This window comes from Staurois parvus, unplaced genomic scaffold (genome assembly GCF_062004578.1).
Source record: "Staurois parvus isolate SC_StPar_1 unplaced genomic scaffold, SC_StPar_1.0 ptg000549l, whole genome shotgun sequence".
NCBI classification, from domain to species: Eukaryota; Metazoa; Chordata; class Amphibia; order Anura; family Ranidae; genus Staurois; species Staurois parvus.
Genome location: NW_028318345.1, coordinates 6,841,596 through 6,865,954, shown reverse-complemented (window position 1 = coordinate 6,865,954; position 24,359 = coordinate 6,841,596). Strand labels below are relative to the sequence as shown.

The following is a 24,359-nucleotide window of genomic DNA, read 5'->3' as shown; positions in this document are numbered from 1 at the left end:
TCCATCAATCGACTTGGGTACTACCAGCAAGTTGGATTTTTAGCATGAGATAATTGCCAGCAGCTATAGCTGCTAGCAGTAGTCATTGTGTTCTCCCAGCAGGGACAGCTCACTGCGCCCTCTGTGGACAAACTCAATAGCTCAGCAAGAGGGATTTCCCTATCAACACTTGCACGACTCCAAAGTCACATGATTTCCAAAGAAACTTTGATTCGACTATACACTCTCTGTATCAAAGGTGCATCAAACATTGCGTCAAAGTAATGCAGGCACCTTTTCAAAGTCGCTGTGACTTTAAGTCACACCAATCTGAACAGGTGCCTTGGAAAAGAATGGGCTGTGACTTGCAATGTGACTTTTGATGTCCAAAGTCTCATGACAAGTTGCAAAAGTGTAAATGGAACCCAATAACACCTTTTGGTTTTTTTTCGCATCTTAAATGTATTTAGCTGATTTAAACTGAAAGTTCAGCTTGACTAATCAGCGAGTCATCAGGAGGTGTGCTGGCTGAATCCGGAACACCCGGAAGCCTACCAATGACTTCACAGTAAAACATGGCAATGCGGGACCGAGAGGCTGGATCGGCTGGGTGGGTGGGTATCTTAAACACACCACCAGATATGGAGGAGTTGTTAAAAAAAATAATTAAAATACTATTAGTATTATGCAACATGAAAGGGTTAATGTACTGGCACTGATCATTGATGCATTAGTGACCAGTGGCAGTTAATTAACCCCTTTGCACTGCATTAGTGGCACCAGTGTCAATGTTAATTAACCCCTTCATGTGCAGCACAAAGGGGTTAATTAACTGCCACTGGTCACTAATGCACCAGTGACCAGTGGCAGGCCATAACCCCTTCATGCTACATAATACTAATAGCATTGTTAATGAATTGGCTGCCCTTAACCCCCCCCCCCCAAAGAGTTAACCACTCCAACAGTCAGTTTACAGGTAAAGTCATATGTCATTGCACAGCCTTAGGAAGGAGGATATGCCAGATCAAAGCTTTACTTGCAAAGTTGCAAACCGTTCCCGTGCAGCGTCACTGGCATCACTCTCTCTTCTAGCACACCTCCTGGCATCTGAATTATGAATGAATGAGCATCTGTTGGGCGGAGATCACTTCACCTGACAGGGAAGTGTATCTGCATCTTCTAGTGTGCCGGGTGCAGGAACGCACTCGGCACAAAGCTTCAGCTCTGATTGCAAGAGTGTACCATAGCGATGGTGATCATACAGGTCCAGATTGAATCCATACCTTAGCAGCACCATGCAGCACTGTGAATCAGCTTCACCAGTGCCCCCCTCCAACACCAGAAAGTAGCTGCGCCCAGAGCTTCAGTCCCTTCTGCCCCCCCCTGTCCCAGCCCTGCTTATAGCATATAAAAATAAATAGAATGATAGGAATGGGATTTTTCAGGTGCATATATTATAGTCTATATTATTTTCACCTGAAAAATCCCATTCCTATCATTGCATTTGTTTTTCTCTGTGAGCTGAGTGTTTGGGCTGGTGGCCTTATCCTGTAATGGTCTTGCACAGGAATAAGGTGGTTCTGAGGTTCAGAACTTCCTTTCTACCTAAGCATGTTGGCTTTTTACCTCAACCAGAGCATCATTCTTCCATCCTTCTGTCTGGCTCCAATTTATCAGCAGGAGATATCCCTCCATTGCTTGGATGTAGTAGTACTGGCTTTGAGAGTCTCTTTCTCAGCTTCTTTCAGAAAGACTTCCCCTCATTCCAGATGGTCCTTGTAAACGTGCATCTGCCTCTTCTTCTTCTACAATTTTTTGATAGTTCAGACTGACCATTGTCCAATCTTGTAGTCTTAAAATGATACTAAAGTCTTAGTTTGTTTTCCTTAAAAGTAACAAACATGTCATACTTACCTACTCTGTGCAGTGGTTTGGCACAGAGCAGCCTCTCTGGATCCTCCTCTTCCCGGGTCCCCCACCAGTGTTCCTGGCCCCACTCTTCTGTCGGGTGCCCCCATAGCAAACTGCCTGCTATAGGGGCACCTGAGCAGTCTGCTCCTGAGCCGTTGCTCTACCTGTCCATTCACACACATAACTGTGGTGCGGGCCTGCCCCTCCCACTCCTGATTTGCTCAGCAAAAAACTTGAGACTTTAGAACCACATTAAGGGCTCATTCTCCGTGTCTATATGATATGCTCCATTTTAGCATGCAGGCAGCTGTCAGTTTTGCCCTGCAGTTAGCCGTGAGGGTAGAAGGGATAAATCCTGGACTGACTGACAATTTATTTGTTTGCCAGTGTCCTCCTCTAGATGTCAGTATAACTTGCCAGTTAATGGTTTCCTTTAAAAAATAGATTTTAAAGTTGGTACCCATTACTCCTTATTCAGGGCACATCACAGAAATAATCAACAGGGACATATTTTTGTATTTTGTACAGCAGGCAGTCCCCTTAAGTATACTTCCAGTACTGTTTACAATAATCTTTATCTAATCTTTATTTTTTTTAATTTTTGTATTTAGACTTCAAATATGTTTGGCATTGTGGTTATCATGGCAATTGTGCTGTTGGCCTTTGGAGTAGCAAGAAAAGCAATTCTTTCCCCATCAGAGCCTCCTTCCTGGACTTTGGCCAGAGATATTGTATTTCAGCCATACTGGATGATGTTTGGTGAAGTGTATGCTGCAGAAATAGATGGTGAGATTATAATAAAATACTGTTTGTATGAGAAATGCATTTGTATCCACTATATTTAGGTTCACTTAAGTGCTACCAGAATATGTTCGCACACAAAGGGCTTGATTCACTAAAGGAGTAGAGGCTCCTTACTGACCTTAGTAAGGTAAAGCTGATTTCAGTCAATCATTAGCTTGTTGGTCGTTACTCTTAATAAATGCTTCCTAATCTACCATCAAAAGTGCATTCTTTTGGACATCGGGTGCTCCTTCGTTTCTACTATTTCAGTCAATCATGTCAAAGCAAAAATCTTGCTTTTCCTCTCACACATGAATACAGGTCACCTTTATTTACTAGCATTCACGTTATAAAGTGAAAATATACTTTTCTAGGAGAACAGACACTATTTCTTAACTAAAGCAACACCAAAGTGTGTGCTTAAAAGTATTTAAAGAGTGAATAAAAAATATATAAGTAAAAAGTGAATTATATTTTTTTCTTTAATTATTGTGTAGTACTGTTCATTCACTTGACACTCTTTGGACTCTTTATGAGGAATTTACTTAAACAGGAGTAACCGGAATCTGCAACAAGTAAGTATGGCAACCAATCGACATCTAGTTTTATTTTTCAAAGCTTAACTGAAAAGGCTGAAAATGAAAACTGATTTGACTACTATGCCCAGCTGCTACAGATCCTGTCTATTCCAGTTTCAGTAAATTCCCCCTTAGTGTAACTCATGGAGTGTTGGGTAGTATTTTCTAGAAACAGCTTCTCCTTGTCTGCTCTGTGTTATTGAGTTCAGAGTTCTTGCTTTGCTCTCTAGTGCATCATTTAAGGGTCAGTTCAATAAGGGCTATCACATACCATATATGTGTATTTTTTTTAAAAATCATATGTGATAATAAAATAGTCAATTCATCAGAGTAAGACCTCACGCACATAGGAGTAGGCGCCCAGGGGAGGAAAGGGTTAAAAATGCACCTAAAGCCATGTTTTGCAAACATGTTAATAACGTCTAGGCACGTCAAATGTATGGACGTTCTTTCATTCTGTTGGTCATGATATCAATTTTATTCTGGCCATTAGAATGGCTGAGCCCCCAAGCACTTGACATGCCTAGCTCACTGAATGTTCCTGTCTTGAAACGCACTGACTCTGGGTTTTTTCTGCCTCTAAACACCTGAGGGGCATTTAGAAAAAAGTGCAAAAAGTGAAACAGAAGCTCATCTTATAAAATCAGCACTACACAATACACCACTTCCCATAACAACAGGATTACTGGACATCAACAGGCTAATGCATTCGAGGACTTGCCTCTTCCTTAGATGCCAATATCCCAAACTCACTGATGATTTATTCCTTAAGCTTCACTTCAGACTATTTACAACATTATAGTTTACAACAGGGCCTCACCAGAGGTCATTTAAGACCCTTGTCAGTTAAAGTTTATGATATTTCCTTATTACTTTTAACTTGGATTGTGTTTTGTCAAATTTGTCACCTTCTATGTCTCTTTTGCACAAACAGGGGATTTTAATCTGACCATTTTTTGTAAATTTAGACCTCACTTTTGTTTAGTCTGGGCACAGGTGCACTTTGAAGACCTAGAAGGCTATGGAGGCATAGATCATTTGATCTCTGATTGTTTCATGTCCATAGGAGGAAAGAAGCAACAGTTCAGAGAGTTTAGAGACTAGGTTACTAAGTGCTGCGTATAATTTACAATTCAGCTTTACCTCTAATCACACATATATTACTAGCCTATAGGAATCACACAGGCTGCTTATGGGTGCTGTTGGAGCCACTGAGTAGACTGGTCCTATCTGAAGCTCAAAACTGGAAAAGTTAATGATTTGCTCATATATTCTGAGCTCCAAACATAGCCTTTATAATGGAGCTGAATGACAGCATTTTGGTTTTGCTTTGATATGATAATCATAATAGTCCTGCTTGTCAAAATGATCTTTTTATATTGTTTAATTTTTAAGCTTGTGAAGAAGATCCGAACTGTCCACCTGGCTCATTTCTTACACCATTCCTTCAAGCTGTCTACCTCTTTGTTCAGTATATCATCATGGTCAATCTGCTAATTTCCCTTTTCAAGTAGGTACAGAGTGAGTACTTAATAAATTGGGCTCATATCTTAATGGTTAATAATGGTTGTTCTTCACTTAGCTCAATACTTTAGGAATTTTGCAATGCTATGTAAGCAGAAAATTTTGTTCCTGCAATTTTGTACTAATCTATTATATTATGGAAAATGGAATTTTTACATTTGACAGCATCAACAGTACAGATAAAGCTTATAAATAAGCATGTAGAGCCCTTAATGTGTTACTAAACCTAGGACCCTGCATTCTCTCTATCTGGTCTCCCACAGTACACACTACATGGGAATGCAGTTATTTTAGTAAATATAAAGTGCTAAATACTTTCTATCATCAGCAGTTACAGCAGTCTTGTGACTTCTATCAGTGGCCAGCAGAGCACTGGTTAAAGTGATACTAAAGGTTAATTTTTTTTTGTAAAATAACAAACATGTCTATACTTGCCTGCTGTGTGCAGTGGTTTTGCACAGAGCAGCCTGGATCCTCCTCTTTTCGGGTCCCCCGCAGGCTCTCCTGGCTCTTCCTTTCTTTCGGGTGCCTCCACAGTAAGCAGCTTGCTATGGGGGTACTATGTGTGTCGATTCACACATGGAGCCGCGGCTTGCCCCGCCCATCTCTCTCCTCATTGGCTGAATGGCTGTGAATGACAGCAGCATGAGCCAATGGCTCCTACTTGCTGTCTCAGCCAGTGAGAAGGCAAGACATGGGACAGCAGAGGCTGTCGTGCACATCACTGGATCTCGATGGGGCTGGGAGCACTGCTGCACACAGAAGGTTTTTTACCTTCATGTATAGAATGCATGAAGATAAAAAACATTGAGCCTTTACAACCACTTTAAAGCTTGTAGGAGGATTTTTCTTTCTGCTCTATGAGAATGCAGAACCCCTGAGCTCTGTCTAGAAAGTGCTGATTGGCCCTGTGCTGATCACATGCACTCTCCAAAGAAAAAAAGAAACCTCTCTAGCAATACACATCAAACTGAGCATGTGCAGATTGTTTCCATACGGTATGTCTTATCAGGAGATGAGAGGGGTACACTGGAAGAAGTGGAGGACCAGAGACGTCAGGATCAAGCAGCATGTTTACACTATGCAGAGGAGTAACCCCTTAGGTTCAACAGTAAGTATATCAAGTATGCTTTACTGCATATACAGACTGATTTTACTGTTGTGGGTTTAGTAACACTTTAACTATCTCTAGTGGTATCTCAACATTCCCTTAAGACAGACCAGCAGATCATTAAAAAGGAAGACAATGGTTCAGTTCTGAATTCTGCCATAGTTTCAGATCTGAGAAAAGTCGGTAGTACCAAATTGACCAACTGTTGTAGTCACTAGATTTACAGGGATTCTTACTGGAATTCATCTCAGACATATTGTAGATTTACTTGCTTACTTTATTGCCACCTTTTTTTTATCACCATCTATAATATTGGCACTTTAGGAGCTTGATAGTAAACTGGAGTATTGTTGTGATGTAGCGGCCTGTGTTTCCTCTATAAATATACTAACACCTCAATAAGTATTTATTATGGTATGTTGTAGCAGTTATTCTATTTTCAATACAGTTCTCAATACAGTTTTGTATTTTTACAGTTTTGTAATTTATAAAACACTTACTTTCTGCTACATCAGTACAAAATGATATCAGTCAATAAAAGTGCTTCTATTCAAAGTACAGAATACAATTTTTAAAGCTCAACTTCAGGCAAAAATCAAAACTCAAGCAAGTACAGCAAAAAGCTCATCTATATGAAGAGATATTTTCTTTTTCCAGTATTCTCCCTTGTTTTTCTACAAATGATAAGTCTACCTATAAGAGTAGAAGTTCCATTTGCATCCTGTTGAGGAGACTCTCCTGCCTGCTCTCTGTGCCCAGTGAAAATTATCTTCTCAGTGCCCATTTGTCAGGATCAATGCAGCATTTAAGTGATCAAGGCAACAGTGCCTGATTTAATTGCAGGATGGTGCAACCACACTTTTCCCACCATTTGTTATGCAGGATGCCCTAAGAGAACAGTATGTCATGCAGTGTGACCTGCAGCTGGCAGCCACACCAAAATTTTAAAGTGCTAGGAACAAGCTCCATCAAAACTATGAAAGTAGGGTTGCTGTGGAGAGAGAAGATCTATTGGGGATAGACTAACTAAAGAGGATATGGACACAAGAGGGAGGTAGGGGAAAAAAGAATGTTAGTACAATGCATGCACTATGCAGTCCATGAATGGCAATAGGACTGTTTATTATTACTGCCTCTTGCAGGTTGAAGCTGCCATATTTTTAGATTACGTATCTGGGATTGAGTGTTCCTATAATATTAAGATAATTGTATTCACTAGAAATTCTTGAAGTGTAACCAACCAGTTCAAATAACAGAAGTTTTCTAACATTCATCTCTTCTTTGCAGAATTTCTTCTAAAAGACATAATTTATTCCCTTATCATTGGAAGTAGCAGTGATCTCCCATATTTAGGAATCACTTTTAGCAGCATTTGGTAGATAAGTGGTAACAGACCTTTTTAAATATGACAATGGATCCCAATGTATTAGGAGAGTGACCCATGATCCAAAAATGGTTGAAGCTACTTTTTAAATAATTATTCCAATCAAGTGCTGATATCCTCTTCAACATCAGGGGGATGATTGAAGATTTTATGCAGTTCCAGTTACTATAGCATCACAGTTAATTACTGCATAGGGTTGAATTCAAGGCAGATGTAAAATATACATTAACAATGCAGTTATATACTTATTAATACATCATTAAACATATTCTTTTTAAAATAGGCAGTGTATTAACCTAAATTTAACCTGGCATCAGTCCGACGTACAACAGTGGGAGTGGGGGTGAAGACCAGCACAAGGATCCAATCAGTTGTGCTGCAGTGCACAGAGTATGCTGGCAGGAGAGAGCACAGTGACATAGAGATGAGCTCATCAGTCCGCTGCTTCTCCTTTCACTATCAAATCAAAGGATGAGGACATGGACAAGACCTGTGTGTTACTGTATTACAGCAGAGAAACATGAGGACCCATGCCCTGCCATATAAGGATGTGCTCTGTGCCAAAGCTGTGTAAATTTCAAGACTGGATGACAGAAATACAAATCCTATGGCAAGTAAAACAGCTCCCATATATGTAATTTATGTGTCTGCTCTTTGCCTGGAGTTTAGTTTTAAAATAAACCTGCACTTCCAAAATTTTAATAAATTACCACTTTTATGACTTAACTGTTGGAAAGCAATAGTATGCAATACTGATATTTACTCATTGTAGCATCACAGTTACTAACAACTTGAAGAGTGCCTGTAGTCCCAGTAATGTTATTAAAGACCACGTTCATCACATAACAGGTACACTATAGTGCCAAAAATATTGGGGCACCCCTCCAAATCATTGAATTCAGGTGTTCCAATTACCTCCATGGCCGAAGGTATATAAAATCAAGCACCTAGGCATGCAGACTGCTTCTACAAACATTTGTGAATGGGTCGCTCTCAGGAGCTCAGTGAATTAATTTGTGGTGCCGTGATAGGTTGCCACCTGTGCAATAAGTCCATCCGTGAAATGTCCTTGCTACTAAATATTCCACGGTCAACTGTTAGTGGTATTATAACAAAGTGGAACCAACTGGGAACAACAGCAACTCAGCCATGAAGTGGAAGGCCACGTAAAATGACAGAGCAGGGTCAGCACATGCTGAAGTGCACAGTGCGTAGATGTCACCAACTGTCAGCAGAGTCAATAGCTAACGACCTCCAAAGTTTGTGTGGCCTTCAGATTAGCACAACAACAGTGCATAGAGAGCTTCACGGAATGAGTTTCCATGGCCAAGCAACTGCATCCAAGCCTTATATTACCAAGCACGATGCAAAGTGTTGGATGCAGTGGTGTAAAGCATGCCACCACTGGACTCTAGAGCCGTGGAAACATGTTCCTTGGAGTGATGAATCACACTTATCTGCCTGGCAATCTGATGGACATGTCTGGGTTTGGCCATTGCCAGGAGAACGGTACTTGCCTGACTGCACTGTGCCAAGTGTAAAGTTTGGTGGAGGTGGGATTATGGTGTGGGATTGTTTTTCAGGGGTTGGGCTTTGCCCCTTAGTTCCAGTGAAAGGAACTCTTAAGGCGTGAGCATACCAAGACGTTTTGGACAATTTCATGCTCCCAACTTTGTTGGAACAGTTTAGGGACGGCCCCTTCCTGTTCCAACATGACTGTGCCCCAGTGCACAAAGCAATGTTCATAAAGACATGGATGAGCGAGTTTGTGGTGGAGGAACTTGACTGGTCCTGACCTCAACCTTATAGAACACCTTTGGCATGAATTAGAGCGGAGACTGTGAGCCAAGCCTTCTCGTCCGACACCAGTGCCTGACCTCACAAATGTGCTTCTGGAAGAATGGTCAAACATTTCCATAGACACACTCCTAAACCTTCTGGACAGTCTTCTCAGAAGAGTTGAAGCTGTTATAGCTGCAAAGGGTGGGCCAACTCAATACTGAACCCTATGGACTAAGACTGGGATGCCATTAAAGTTCATGTGTGTGTGTAAAGGCAGGCGTCCCAATACTTCTGGCAATATAGTTACTTAAGAGTCCTGACTTTAGGGTGCATTATTACACAAACAGCAGCGAGCTTCCATGGGCCAAAGCCTGAAACAAAATGTATCTCCTTTTAACCTAAATATTGGCCAATGCGGCTACCCACCAATACTGCGCTGGCATGCAATAGAATTAACATGTTGACACCTGGATATGTCTGCTATATCATAGAAATTGATGTTTTATTGCACTATGAGAAATGTAGGTTTGCTTTAAGCTGTTAGCTCTCAGCAAAAAAGTCCTTGGTGCTTGTGAACTAAAGTCTTCTGATTCCCTTTACTGTGCTCACCTAATAACAAAAAAAAAAACTGTTATTATAACAGGGAATGTAGCCAGATGCCCATATTTATTCTGGAGGTATCATCAGTCTGAATCAAACAGAAAAAACATATATAAATTGCAGTTTTGGAAAATGTCTACTAGTGCCTGTCACCCTGTAGGCACTGCACCCAGCTCCACAACACTTTTTCATTGCCCCATTTGTGTGGATCTGCCCCATTGCCACAGTTAACATGATGTAAAGCTCGCACAGCCATCTTAAAGAAACCTGTATTCAGAGAAGTACTTAGGCTCACACTGTTGACCTCCCTCTGTGCTAGTTGTCTAGTCATTCTTCTAATCCAAAACCTTTATTATTTTTTGAATCAATAGGGGGTTGATTTACTAAAACTGGAGAGTGCAAAATCTGGGGCAGCTCTGCATAGAAACAAAAAGGACATCCAAGAAGTTCTGGGACTTTGATGTGAGTTAAAAAAGGTAGTGAGAGGGCAAAAAACATTTGTAGAGCCCGCTGGCTCAAGTTAGGCTGGCAGCTTAAGCGTTGTCACTTGTGGCACATTTCTTTTTTGGCAACCTACATAGAAAGTAGTCAGCTTTCATTTTTTTTGTCAAACCTTAAAGTGTTACTAAACTCAGGACCCCGCATTCATTATAATGTATCTGGTTTACCACTGTACACAGAACATGGAAATGCAATTATTTTAGTAAATATTAACTGCTAAATGCCTTTTCTCATCAGCAGTTAGATCATCCTTATGACTTCTATCAGTGTCCAGTAGAGCACTGGTTAAAACTTGTAGGAGGAGTTTTCATTCTCCCTTGATTGTCCAAGAGGCTGTAGGACCCATGACCCTCTGTCTGGACAGCGATGATTGGCCTTGTGCTGATTACATGCACTCCCCCAAGAAAAAAAAACAAAACCTCTCTAGCAATACACACCAAACTGTGCATGTGCGGCTTGCCCCAAGACTGTTCTGGATTGGGGACAGTAGGAGAAGGGGAGGCTCAGAGAAGACAGGATCAAACATCTTTTTTGCACAATGCAGGGGATTAACCCCTTAGGGTCCACAGTGAGTATAACAAGCATGCTTTACTGCATATACAGATTGATTTAGCTGTTGTGGGCTTAGTAACACTTTACTTGAACAAGCTGAAGTTAGAAGCTGATTGGCTACCATTCACAGCAGCACCAGATTTTGCACTCTCTAGTTTTAGTTAATTAACCCCAATGACTTGGTACAAACATGCAGCCCATAAAATCCATATCCAGGTTCAAAACTCTAGATTTTCATGCTTATTCCAAGTCCGTGACTCCAAAGGCAGTGAAAATAGAAGATCAGGTGCACTGTCAGGCAGCTAGTATTTTCACAGAGAGAGGTCATCTATGACAGTCCATTTGCTTCTCTCAGCAGATGTTTTCTTTTAGCATTTGTAATCTTTTTCAAACTCTGTATACCGTCTCTCTGACATAATTTTTGTTTTTATTATATCTCCCATGAAAGTAGGTTTTGTGCTCTTGAAAAAGGGAAACTATCTTGAATTATAAAGATGAATATGTGTATCTGTTATTTTCTTTTCTTTTAGCAATGTGTATCTGGATATGAAATCCATCTCTCACAAACTGTGGAAATACAACCGCTACCGATACATCATGACTTATCACGAGAAGCCATGGTTACCTCCTCCACTGATCTTACTGAGCCACGTTTATTTACTTACTGACTATCTTTGCCATCGTCGCTCTCACAGTGAGAATGACACGGATGAAGGAGACTTTGGACTGAGTAAGCATACCTTTTCTGGACATGATTACATTTTTCAAAATTTCCAAATATGTACAAATACAGACAGGGTAAAAATAGTCCTTCTATACAGACGGGGTAAAAATAGTCCTTCTATACAGACGGGGTAAAAATAGTCCTTCTATACAGACGGAGTAAAAATAGTCCTTCTATACAGACGGGGTAAAAATAGTCCTTCTATACAGATGGGGTAAAAATAGTCCTTCTATACAGACGGGGTAAAAATAGTCCTTCTATACAGACGGGGTAAAAATAGGCCTTCTATACAGACGGAGTAAAAATAGTCCTATACAGACGGGGTAAAAATAGTCCTTCTATACAGACGGGGTAAAAATAGTCCTTCTATACAGACGGGGTAACATTAGTCTTTCTATACAGACGGGGTAAAAATAGGCCTTCTATACAGACGGGGTAAAAATAGGCCTTCTATACAGACGGGGTAAAAATAGGCCTTCTATACAGACGGGGTAAAAATAGGCCTTCTATACAGACGGGGTAAAAATAGGCCTTCTATACAGACGGGGTAAAAATAGTCTTTCTATACAGACGGGGTAAAAATAGTCCTTCTATACAGACGGAGTAAAAATAGTCCTTCTATACAGACGGGGTAAAAATAGTCCTTCTATACAGACGGGGTAAAAATAGTCCTTCTATACAGACGGGGTAAAAATAGTCCTTCTTTACAGACGGGGTAAAAATAGTCCTTCTATACAGACGGGGTAAAAATAGTCCTTCTATACAGACGGGGTAAAAATAGTCCTTCTATACAGACGGGGTAAAAATAGTCCTTCTATACAGACGGGGTAAAAATAGGCCTTCTATACAGACGGGGTAACATTAGTCTTTCTATACAGACGGGGTAAAAATAGGCCTTCTATACAGACGGGGTAACAATAGGCCTTCTATACAGATGGGGTAAAAATAGGCCTTCTATACAGACGGGGTAAAAATAGTATTTCTATACAGACGGGGTAAAAATAGTCCTTCTATACAGACGGGGTAAAAATAGGCCTTCTATACAGACGGGGTAAAAATAGGCCTTCTATACAGACGGGGTAAAAATAGGCCTTCTATACAGACGGGGTAAAAATAGTCCTTCTATACAGACGGGGTAAAAATAGTCCTTCTATACAGACGGGGTAAAAATAGTCCTTCTATACAGACGGAGTAAAAATAGTCCTATACAGACGGGGTAAAAATAGTCCTTCTATACAGACGGGGTAAAAATAGTCCTTCTATACAGACGGGGTAACATTAGTCTTTCTATACAGACGGGGTAAAAATAGGCCTTCTATACAGACGGGGTAAAAATAGGCCTTCTATACAGACGGGGTAAAAATAGGCCTTCTATACAGACGGGGTAAAAATAGTCTTTCTATACAGACGGGGTAAAAATAGTCCTTCTATACAGACGGGGTAAAAATAGGCCTTCTATACAGACGGGGTAAAAATAGTCCTTCTATACAGACGGGGTAAAAATAGTCCTTCTATACAGACGGGGTAAAAATAGTCCTTCTATACAGACGGGGTAAAAATAGTCCTTCTATACAGACGGGGTAAAAATAGGCCTTCTATACAGACGGAGTAAAAATAGTCCTATACAGACGGGGTAAAAATAGTCCTTCTATACAGACGGGGTAAAAATAGTCCTTCTATACAGACGGGGTAACATTAGTCTTTCTATACAGACGGGGTAAAAATAGTCCTTCTATACAGACGGGGTAAAAATAGTCCTTCTATACAGACGGGGTAACAATAGGCCTTCTATACAGACGGGGTAAAAATAGGCCTTCTATACAGACGGGGTAAAAATAGGCCTTCTATACAGACGGGGTAAAAATAGGCCTTCTATACAGACGGGGTAAAAATAGGCCTTCTATACAGACGGGGTAAAAATAGGCCTTCTATACAGACGGGGTAAAAATAGGCCTTCTATACAGACGGGGTAAAAATAGTCCTTCTATACAGACGGGGTAAAAATAGTCCTTCTATACAGACGGGGTAAAAATAGTCCTTCTATACAGACGGGGTAAAAATAGTCCTATACAGACGGGGTAAAAATAGGCCTTCTTTCCCTTCCAGCCTAGAAGAAGAACCCAACAGCGTATATACCAGCATGTGCAGGAGAAATCTTGGGCAGAGCAAATCAGTTGGCCCCCTCACACAGGCCAAATGCATGTGACCAGGAGGACAATGAGGCATGGATAGGTGGGTGGGCTTGATCAATTGTTTCCATGCACATACTAGTATTTACACAACTGAGCCCCTCCAGCTTCAGTGGAAATAATGACCATGCCTGACAAGGCACCAACAGGTGTTAGTAGTTTGAAGAGGAAAGATTATAGCAATAAGTCTGATTACTAATTATTAATTCAGGAGGCACTGCAAGAGTAAAGTTATAAACATGTCATCTATTTATTGTTAAAAATGTGAATATTTCACAATCTGATGGACAAAAAGGGAACCATTCAGATAAAATGGCTCTCATTGAGAACTATGCAATATATATGGTTTGCTACAGTACCAAATTTGAGCAGCAGGTTCAATGTAATTGAAACTTTAACCACTTCCATACCGGACACTTTTACCCCCTTCCTGCCCAGGCCAATTTTCAGCTTTCAGCGCTCTCACAATTTGAATGACAATTGCGCGGTTATGCAACACTGTACCCAAATTAACTTTTTATCATTTTCTTCACACAACTAGAGCTTTCTTTTGGTGGTATTTAATCACCACTTGGGTTTTTATTTTTTGCTAAATTAACAAAAAAAGACCAAAAATTTTGAAAAAAAAGCCCACTTTTTTTTGTTTCTGTTATAAAAGTTTGCAAATAAATAATTGTTGTTCATAAATTTAGGCCGAGATGTATTCTGTTACATTTCTTTGGTGAAAATAACCCAAATCAGTATTTATTTAGTCTGTAGGAAAGTTCTAGAGTTCACAAACTATCTGAAAATTAACCATTCCTGAAGTACTGACAGCCAATCTAATTTCTTGAGGCCCAAACATGTCAGAACAGTGCAGATATCCCCCAAATGACCCCTTTTTGCAAAGTAGACAGTCCGACATATTTCATAACAGGCATGGCGAGTTGTCATAATTTATTGAAAAATGAAGAAATTAAAAAAATTATTTTCACACTTTTTTTTATATATACTGTTACCAATGCAGTACAGCGCCATCATATAACTGGTGTAGCGGTGATCAGGGACACTGACTGGTGACAGTATGAAAAAAAAAAAAGATAATTTTTTTTTCAATATAAGATTTAGGTTTCATATTACACTATGCCCAAAGTAGTATAATGTTACCATAGTAACATTTTACTACTTTGGGGAAGTGATCAGTTTTTGTTTAGTTTTTTTGTTTTTACACAATTTGATTGCTTATAGCAAAGAATTTATTTGCTATAAGCAAGTATTTAACTGAATGAAATTGATTCATGCAGATTTTTTTGTTATGATTAGCTGTGATTGACCATGACACAGATGGGCTGTGACTGTCCCAGCCTTTGCATGTGATCACTGTGACCATTCACAGCTAGACACACTTGTATACAATGGATGGCATGAAAGGAAGCCATCCATTGTATAAAACTGTCATGTGGCCTGCTGTGATTGGTCACAGCGGGTTACATGGTACTGGCAACAGGGCCGGTACACAGATCTATCATCGACCGTGTCCGAGGTACACAGCCGGTGACAGATCTTGCCACAGCGCGGCCCTGCAATGTGCGATCCAGGAAGGACGTCATATGATGCCCTATCGGAGGGACGAGAGGCTCCCCCGACCGTCATATTACTATAGGCCGGGCGGGAAGCGGTTAAGAATATGTAAACTTAACATTTCATATTCCTCATGATTTTTCCCTGTTGTACCATGTACTTGTATGGAAAGTATCCTGTTCTCTCTGGATTGCTTCCTTTGTGTGAAAATCCTGGCATTCCTGCCTGTCCCTCTGCTTTTCTATTAAAAATTGACCACACTAGGCATGAGAGCATACTGTAGTCAGTTTTCTGGCAGTGCTGAGAACTCAGCCTGCTCCCCTCCAATGATCAGACATGTGCTGACAACTCCTGTGTAACCATTCACTGGGAAGACCAGTGTATTACTGTTTCTCCTCTCCTAGCTATCTGAGATCCGTATGCAGCTGGGAACAGAGGTCATGTGATCACTTATAAAGAAGGAGAATCAAAAGTGTTTATAATGGGTTTTTTTAATATGTATACACAAATGTTTTGCCTTTTCATTTCATATTTTAAACTGAATTTTACAAGGGGAGGGTTTACATATACTTTTTCCACCTTGCGCTCAGTTAAATCTAAGAGGTTCAGTATGTGCAACTTATGTAGAGAAAAGAATTCCACTTAAACTGGAAGATGCCATTAATCTGAAAGCAAAAAAAGAGTTATGTGCTTTGTATATAGGGAGGAATGGGAGTGGTACTATGCTGTTATTCTTACATGCAGGAAGAGAAAGACATGTTTTAATCTGTGCTATACAAAGTCAGAGCACTGTCATATATTTTATTTTATTTTTATAGGTACTTATATAGCGCTGTCAATTTACACAGTGCTTTACATATATATTGTACATTCACATCAGTCCCTAACCCTTAAGGGGTGTACAATATAAGGTCCCTAACTTACATTCGTACATACACATATTAGGGCCAATTTAGACAGGCGCCAGTTGAGCTACCAGCACAGGGGTGGACTGACAACTCATGGGGCCCCCAGGCAATAGGGGATCATGGGGCCCCTGTGTCCTTGTCCAAACTCAAAAAAGCCTATGAAAAAGGTACCAGGGGCATCTCATGGGGCCCCCTACTGACCCCGGGCCCTCGGGCAGTGCCCGAGTTTCCAAATGGTCAGTCCGCCCCTTTACCACCATGTCTTTGGAGTGTGGGAGGAAACAGGAGTACCCGGAGGAAACCCACACAGGCACAGGGAGAACATGAAAACTCCAGGCAGGTGGTGTTGTGGTTGGGATTCGACCCAACGACCCTAGTACTGCCAGGCGGAAGTGCTAACCACTTAGCCACTGTGCTGCCCATGAACAGGTGGGATCATAACCATTTACTCTTACAAATGTTTCATATCACCTTTAGCAGACTTGTAAATCCACTACTGAATTTCCATTTACTGTTGTCAGACATTTCCTGTGATGCATGCCACTAAATCTTTTCATCCTCAGCTATGCACTTTCTTTAATTGTAGCTCTGTTGACTCATATGACCATATTGGACTGATGGACAACAGGTTATAGGTTAAATGACCAGTGCAAAATGTAGAGTCAACCAGTGGCCTGCTGAGTTTAATCACAGGCTCTATATTATGGGGCTTTATGTCTTGATTTGCCTGTAGTGAGCTGTATAAAAACAGTATTTTCCCTGTGATTAACACACTTGCAGCTCACAGTTCAGCTTTGTTTTCATCCTTTTAAACTGCCTAATTAAATCCAGCTCCTTGCTGACATTATTGTACAATGTGGACGTTCAGAGAATCATTGTTAATATTCCACTGGGACACACACTGTTGTTAAACTATCAAACAGAATCTCACATACTAAAATGTCCTTTTTATGGGGTTTCTTTGTGTTTGAGATAGAACTCTGGTGCCACCACGTGGTCAACTTTCAAACTGCTGCCTGTAATAGCTTGGTGTTTGACATTTTATAATAAAGCCTGATCCCTGGACAATAAAGCCAGGGTTTTGTCAGTTTATGGGGAATTATTTTGTTATTCTCTCTGGTTTGAAGTTTCAAAGTTTTTAGCTTAAATAATTACATCTTCATTTGTTTTTAACTCATTAATGCTCTACCTAAAACTGTTGGAACTGGTTGCCCTTTAACCATAAAAAAAAATTATATATATATATATATATATATATATATATATATATATCATTGCTCTTAAAGCTAGCCATATATATATAATCTGATTGAGCAATCTCTTTACTAAAACTATGTAATGTGAGGGCTTCCCTAAACAATCTATATTGTCTGCATCCAATAAGCTAGGCTTTTGCACCGTGCAGTTGCTTCCAGACCTAAAGGAAACTGTACATACTTTTTATTTATTTATTATTACTGGTACTCATATAGCAGTGACAATTTACACAGTGATAGATATATATATATATATATATATACACACATTGTACATTCCTGACATGCATGGACAGCTTAACCATTTGCCCTCCAGAGGATTTACCCCCCTTTCTGACCAGGCCATTTTTTGCATTGTGCTATTTCAACTAGTATGCAATGCAACGCTGTACCCAAACAAAAATTATGTCCTTTTTTCACACAAATAGAGCTTTCTTTTAGCGGTATTTGATCAACTCTGGGTTTTTTATTTTTTGTGCTATAAAGAAAAAAAGACCAAAAATTAAAAAAAAAACCCATATTTTCTCATTTCTGTCATAAAAAAATATTAAATAAACGCAAATTTCTTCATTCATTTAGGCCAAAATGTATTTTGCTATATGTCTTTGGTAAGAAAAATCCCAATTGGTATACATTAATTGGTTTGTGTGAAAGTTAAAGGTGTCTACAAACTACGGTATAGATACTGGAATTTACACAGCTTTTGCTTTCTGACTGCCTATCACATTTCCTGAGGTGCTAAAATGCCAAGGCAGTACAAACAGCCCCAAATGACCCCTTCTTGGAAAGTAGACACCCTAATCTATCTGCTGAGAGGCATGTTGAGTCCATGAAAGATTTATTTTTTTCCCCAAGTTTTTGGAAAATTACAACTTTTTTTTTTTACACAAGGTTGTCACTTAAATGATGCAGTGAAGGAAATAAGTATTTGATCCCCTGCTGATTTTGAATGTTTTCCCACTCACAAAGAAATGATCAGTCTAAAAATCAAATAGTAGGTGTATTGTACCACTGAGAGACAGAATAGCAACAAAACTTTCAAAAGAAATGCAATTTCTAACCAATTATGCACTGATTTGCATGTTCATGGAAATAAGTATTTGATCCCCTTCACAAAACATGACTTAGTACTTGGTGGCAAATCCCTTGTTGGCAATCACAGAGGTCAGACGTTTCCTGTAGTTGGCTACCAGGTTTGCACACATCTCAGGAGGGATTTTGGCTCACTCCTCTTGGCAGATCCTCTCCAAGTCATTAAGGTTTGGTGGCTGATGTTTGTTGCCTTGGCCGTGTGTTATGAGTCATTGTCATGCTGGAATATCCATCCATGACCCATTTTCAATGCCCTGGCTGAGGGAACAAGGTTCTCACTCAAGATTCCCTTTGATGCGGTGCAGTTGTCTTGTCCCCTTAGCAGAAAAACACCCCCAAAGCAGAATGTTTCCACCACCATGTTTGACAGTTGGGATGGTGTTCTTGGGGTCTTAGGCAGCATTCCTCATCCTCCAAACACGGCGAGTTGAGTTGATGCCAAAGAGCTCGATTTTGGTCTCATCTGACCACAACACTTTCATCCAATCCTCCTCTGCATCATTCAGATGTTCAGTGGCAAACTTCAGAAGGGCCTGGACATGTGCTTTCTTGAGAAGAGGGACCTTGCGGGCACTGCAGGATTTCAATCCTTGTCGGCGTAGTGTGTTACCAATTGTTTTGTTGGTGACTGTGGTCCCAGCTGCCTGGAGATCATTGACAAGATCCTCATGTGCAGTTCTGGGATGATTCCTCACTGTTCTCATGATCATTGACACTCCATGAGGTGAGATCTTGCATGGTGCACCAGACCTAGGGAGACTGACAGTAGTTTTGTGTTTCTTCCATTTGCGAATGATTGCACCAACTGTTGTCACCTTCTCACCAAGCTGCTTGGCAATAGTTTGGTAGCCCAGTCCAGCTTTGTGTAGGTATACAATGTTGTCCCTGACATCCTTGGACAGCTCTTTGGTCTTTGCCATGGTGGAGAGTTTGGAATCTGATGGTTTGTGTGCTCCTGTGGACAGGTGTCTTTTATACAGGTAACAAAATAAGATTAGCAGCACTCCCTTTTAAGAGACTGCTTCTAATCTCAGCTTGTTACCTGTATGAAAGACACCTGGTAGACAGAAATCCTGCTGAATGATAGGGGATCAAATACTTCTTTCCCTTGTTAACATGCAAATCAGAGCATAATTTGTTAGACATGCATTTCTTTTGAATTTTTTTGTTGCTATTCTGTCTCTCAGTGTTACAATAGACCTACGATTCGATTTTTAGACTGATCATTTCTTTGTGAGTGGGCAAACATTCAAAATCAGCAGGGGATTAAATACTTATTTCCTTCACTGTATATTTCTCACACAAGCCATGGGTATGTGTGGAATTACACCTCAAAATACATTGTGCTACTTCTACTGAGTATGGGGATACCACATGCGTGAGACTTTTTTGAAGCCTAGTCACATACAAGAGCCCGAAATCCAATGACCACTTTGAAAGCCTGAAGGTGCTTAACTTCCTCATTTCGTCCTACCCTTCCCCAACCCCCCATCTCCCTCCCCCCACCCTCCCCCCTTTTTTTGTTTTTCTTCTTCCCCTCTCTTCCCTTCTTTTTCATGCTTATTCTTAAATTCTGAATCCCCATTTCCTTGCTTTCCTACTCAGAGTTTAGCTTTCATTCTCCCCTTTCCATTTTGGTACACTTCTCTACGCATAGGAGCCCTACTCCCTATCTGCAATCCAGATGCACATATGTTTTACTTTTACATACCTCCTTTCCTGAACCCTTTACCCACGTGCTGGCAACCTGTAGTGGGTTACCTCAGTTTCATCAAAAGTAAAAGGCCCTATCCTACAAGCCCTTGCACCCCCCTCCACACCTACTGTATACATTTCCAATGCATACCTTTGACTCGCTGGCCCTGCTCTTTGCTGCTGCTCGGTAACTGAGGTTATATATCATCGACCCTGCCAGTGCTGTGATTCCAATATGCTGAATAAGGGCTTGAGACCAGATATGCCTTTAACCACTTGCCTACCGGGCACTTATACCCCCTTCCTTACCAGGCCAATTTTCAGCTTTCAGCGCTGCCGCACTTTGATTGACAATTGCGCAGTCATGCAACATTGTACCCATATGAAATTTTGATCATTTTTTTCTCACAAATAGAGCTTTCTTTTGGTGGTATTTAATCGCCACTGGGCGCTTTACTTTTTGCGCTATAAATTAAAAAAAGTGCAAAAAATTTGAAAAAAAAAAAGTTTATTTGTTTCTTTTATAAAATTTTTCAAACAGGTATTTTTTCTCCTTCACTGATTTGCGTTGATGAGGCGGCACTGATGGGCACTGATAGGCGGCACTGATGGGCACTGATAGGCAGCACTAAAGGGCACTGATAGGCAGTACTAATGAGGTGGCACGGATAGGCGGCACTGATAGACAGCACTAATTAGGGGTCACGGATAGGCGGCACTGATATGCAGCACTGATAGGCGGCACTGATAGGTGACACTGATGATGGGTACTGATAGACGGCACTGACTGGCATCACTTCTGGGCACTGACTGGCGGCACTGACTGGCACAACCCCTGGGCACTGACTGGTGGTACTGACTGGCAGCACTGGTGGGTGGCACTGGTGGACAGCACTGGTGGGTGGGCACAGGTGGGTGGCACTGGTGGGCACAGGTGGGTGGCGCTGGTGGGCACAGGTGGGTGGGCACAGGTGGGTGGCACTGCTGGGCACATGTAGGTGGCACTGCTGGGCACAGGTAGGTGGCACTGCAGAGTGGCACAGGTGGGGGCACTGCTGGGCACAGGTGGGGGCACTGCTGGGCACAGGTGGGGGCACCGCTGGGAATGGGTGGGCGGGGCTAGTGGGCGCACAGCTGATCGGAACTTGCGGGGGTCACTGCTGGGCACCGATCATCAGGGCACTGATCATCAGTGCCCTGATGATCGGTGCCGATCCCCGCTCTGACAACTGCCGGTTCTCGGCAGTACTTTCCTCACGATCTGACAGCGTGAGGAAAGTGCAGCCGAGAACCGGCACTTGCATTTTCCTGTGATCAGCGTGTCATTGGACACCGCTGATCACGTGGTAAAAGGCCGGTGGGATCGGCCTTTCACCACATCTCGTGATCAGCTGTGTCCGTAGGACACAGCGATCACGGAGATCGCCGGGTGCGCGCCCCCTGGGGCGCGCAGGAGAGCGCGTTCTGGGAGGACGTCATATGACGTCCACTCAGAACTGGCCGGCCGCGGTGAAGCCGTCATTCGGCTATGCGCGGTCAGCAAGTGGTTAATGTTCCTGCGTTTGCATGTCCTCATTTTTCCCTTGTTTTTTTTTCCCTGGGATGACTTACGTCTGATTCTTTGCCTATGTATTGCTATGTATCTTTTTGTTTGCTGTTTGTGTATTACCTCCTATTGCATTTCTGACTGATACCTTGTATTACCTGTACCTATTGTATGCTCTGAGTTTATTAAACTATATGGGCAAAAAAACTTCCTCATTTCACTTCCTCACTACTTATCACAGTTTTGGAGGCCCTGAAATGCCAGGATAGTACCAAACCCCCCAAATGACCTCTTTTTGGAAAGTAGATACCCCAAGGAATTTAAAAATAGGCATGGTAAGTGTTTTGCAAATCTCATTTTTTCTCACAAGGTTTTGAAATCTAAAAAAAGAAAAGAAAAAATATGTTTTTGCTTTCTCTCACCATTTACTATTTACTTCAAATTACTACCCTTGATATGACGTTTGCGATGATACGTCACATGCATGGTGCAATCGCTGTTTACATACTGACATGGGATCAAAACTTGCAAGCAGTTGCACACGCATGAGGGGGGGAGGGAGGGTGCTTTTTTTTAGCTATTTTGATTTTTTTTTAATCACTTTTATTGCTATAACAGGGAATGTAAATATCCCCTGTGACTACAATAGGCATTGACATGCATTCTTTTTTGAGAAATCCGTGGTCTAGACTCTAGATATCTCCTCTGCCCTTACATAATCTGATCTCACCAAGATCAGTGTGATCACATGCTTTCCCAATCTAAAAATGGCTCTATTTCAGTGGTTCTCAACCTTTCTAATGCCGCGACCCCTTAATACAGTTCCTCATGTTGTGGTGACCCCCAACCATAAAATTATTTTCGTTGCTACTTCATAACTGTAATTTTGCAGTGGGAGGAGTAGTGCCATGTCATTGGTGTCAGTGGAAGGAGTAGTGCCCCATCACTGATGTCAGTGGGATGAATAGTGCCCCATCGTTGGTATCAGTGGGAGGAATAGTGCCCCATCACTAATGTCAGTGGGATGAATAGTGCCCCATCATTGGTATCAGTGGGAGGAATAGTGCCCCATCGTTGGTATCAGTGGGAGGAATAGTGCCCCATCACTGATGTCAGTGGGATGAATAGTGCCCCATCACTGGTGTCAGTGGGAGGAATAGTGCCCCATCACTGGTGTCAGTGGGAGGAATAGTGCCCCATCACTGATGTCAGTGGGATGCATAGTGCCCCATCGTTGGTATCAGTGGGAGGAATAGTGCCCCATCACTGATGTCAGTGGGATGAATAGTGCCCCATCACTGGTGTCAGTGGGAGGAACAGTGCCCCATCACTGGTGTCAGTGGGAGGAATAGTGCCCCATCACTGGTGTCAGTGGGAGGAATAGTGCCCCATCGTTGGTGTCAGTGGGAGGAATAGTGCCCCATCGTTGGTATCAGTGGGAGGAATAGTGCCCCATCGTTGGTGTCAGTGGGAGGAATAGTGCCCCATCGTTGGAGTCAGTGGGAGGAATAGTGCCCCATCGTTGGTGTCAGTGGGAGGAATAGTGCCCCATCATTGGTGTCAGTGGGAGGAATAGTGCCCCATCATTGGTGTCAGTGGGAGGAGTAGTGCCCCATCATTGGTGTCAGTGGGGGGAGTAGTGCCCCATCATTGGTGTCAGTGGGAGGAATAGTGCTCCATCACTGGTGTCAGTGGGGGGAGTAGTGCCCCATCACTGGTGTCAGTGGGAGGAGTAGTGCTCCATCACTGGTGTCAGTGGGAGGAATAGTGCCACATCATTGGTGTCAGTGGGAGGAATAGTGCCCCATCATTGGTGTCAGTGGGGGGAGTAGTGCCCCATCATTGGTGTCAGTGGGGGGAGTAGTGCCCCATCATTGGTGTCAGTGGGAGGAATAGTGCCCCATCACTGGTGTCAGTGGGGGGAGTAGTGCCCCATCACTGGTGTCAGTGGGAGGAATAGTGCCACATCATTGGTGTCAGTGGGAGGAATAGTGCCCCATCATTGGTGTCAGTGGGAGGAATAGTGCCCCATCATTGATGTCAGTGTGGTGGAGGGGAGAATAGTGCCCCATCATTGATGTCAGTGTGGTGGAGGGGAGAATAGTGCCCCATCATTGGGGTCAGGGGGGGGGGGAAATAGTGTCCCATCGTTGGTGTCAGTGGGGGGAGGAATAGTGCCCCATCATTGGTGTCAGTGGGAGGAATAGTGCCCCATCATTGATGTCAGTGTGGTGGAGGGGAGAATAGTGCCCCATCATTGGGGTCAGGGGGGGGGAAATAGTGCCCCATCGTTGGTGTCAGTGGGGGGAGGAATAGTGCCCCATCGTTGGTGTCAGTGGGGGGAGGAATACTGCCCCATCGTTGGTGTCAGTGGGGGGAGGAATAGTGCCCCATCGTTGGTGTCAGTGGGGGGAGGAATAGTGCCCCATCGTTGGTGTCAGTGGGGGGAGGAATAGTGCCCCATCGTTGGTGTCAGTGGGGGGAAGAATAGTGCCACATCGTTGGTGTCAGTGGGGGGAGGAATAGTGCCCCATCACTGGTGTCAGTGGGGGGAGGAATAGTGCCCCATCGTTGGTGTCAGTTGGGGGAGGAATAGTGCCCCATCATTGGTGTCAGTGGGGGGAGGAATAGTGCCCCATCGTTGGTGTCAGTGGGGGGAGGAATAGTGCCCCATCGTTGGTGTC

At 42.2% G+C, this 24,359-nt stretch overlaps 1 protein-coding gene across 2 annotated transcripts in view; it reads left to right on the top strand.

The window, feature by feature from the left end:
• TRPM6 (transient receptor potential cation channel subfamily M member 6) overlaps positions 1-24,359 on the top strand; it is a 178,839-nt gene that overhangs the window by 69,820 nt on the left and 84,660 nt on the right. For both annotated transcript variants that reach the window (XM_089691080.1, XM_089691079.1), the window contains exons 18-20: positions 2,502-2,676; positions 4,647-4,761; positions 11,236-11,435. In XM_089691080.1, the coding sequence (XP_089547206.1) occupies positions 2,502-2,676; positions 4,647-4,761; positions 11,236-11,435 (490 nt within the window). The remainder of the gene's footprint in view (positions 1-2,501; positions 2,677-4,646; positions 4,762-11,235; positions 11,436-24,359) is intronic.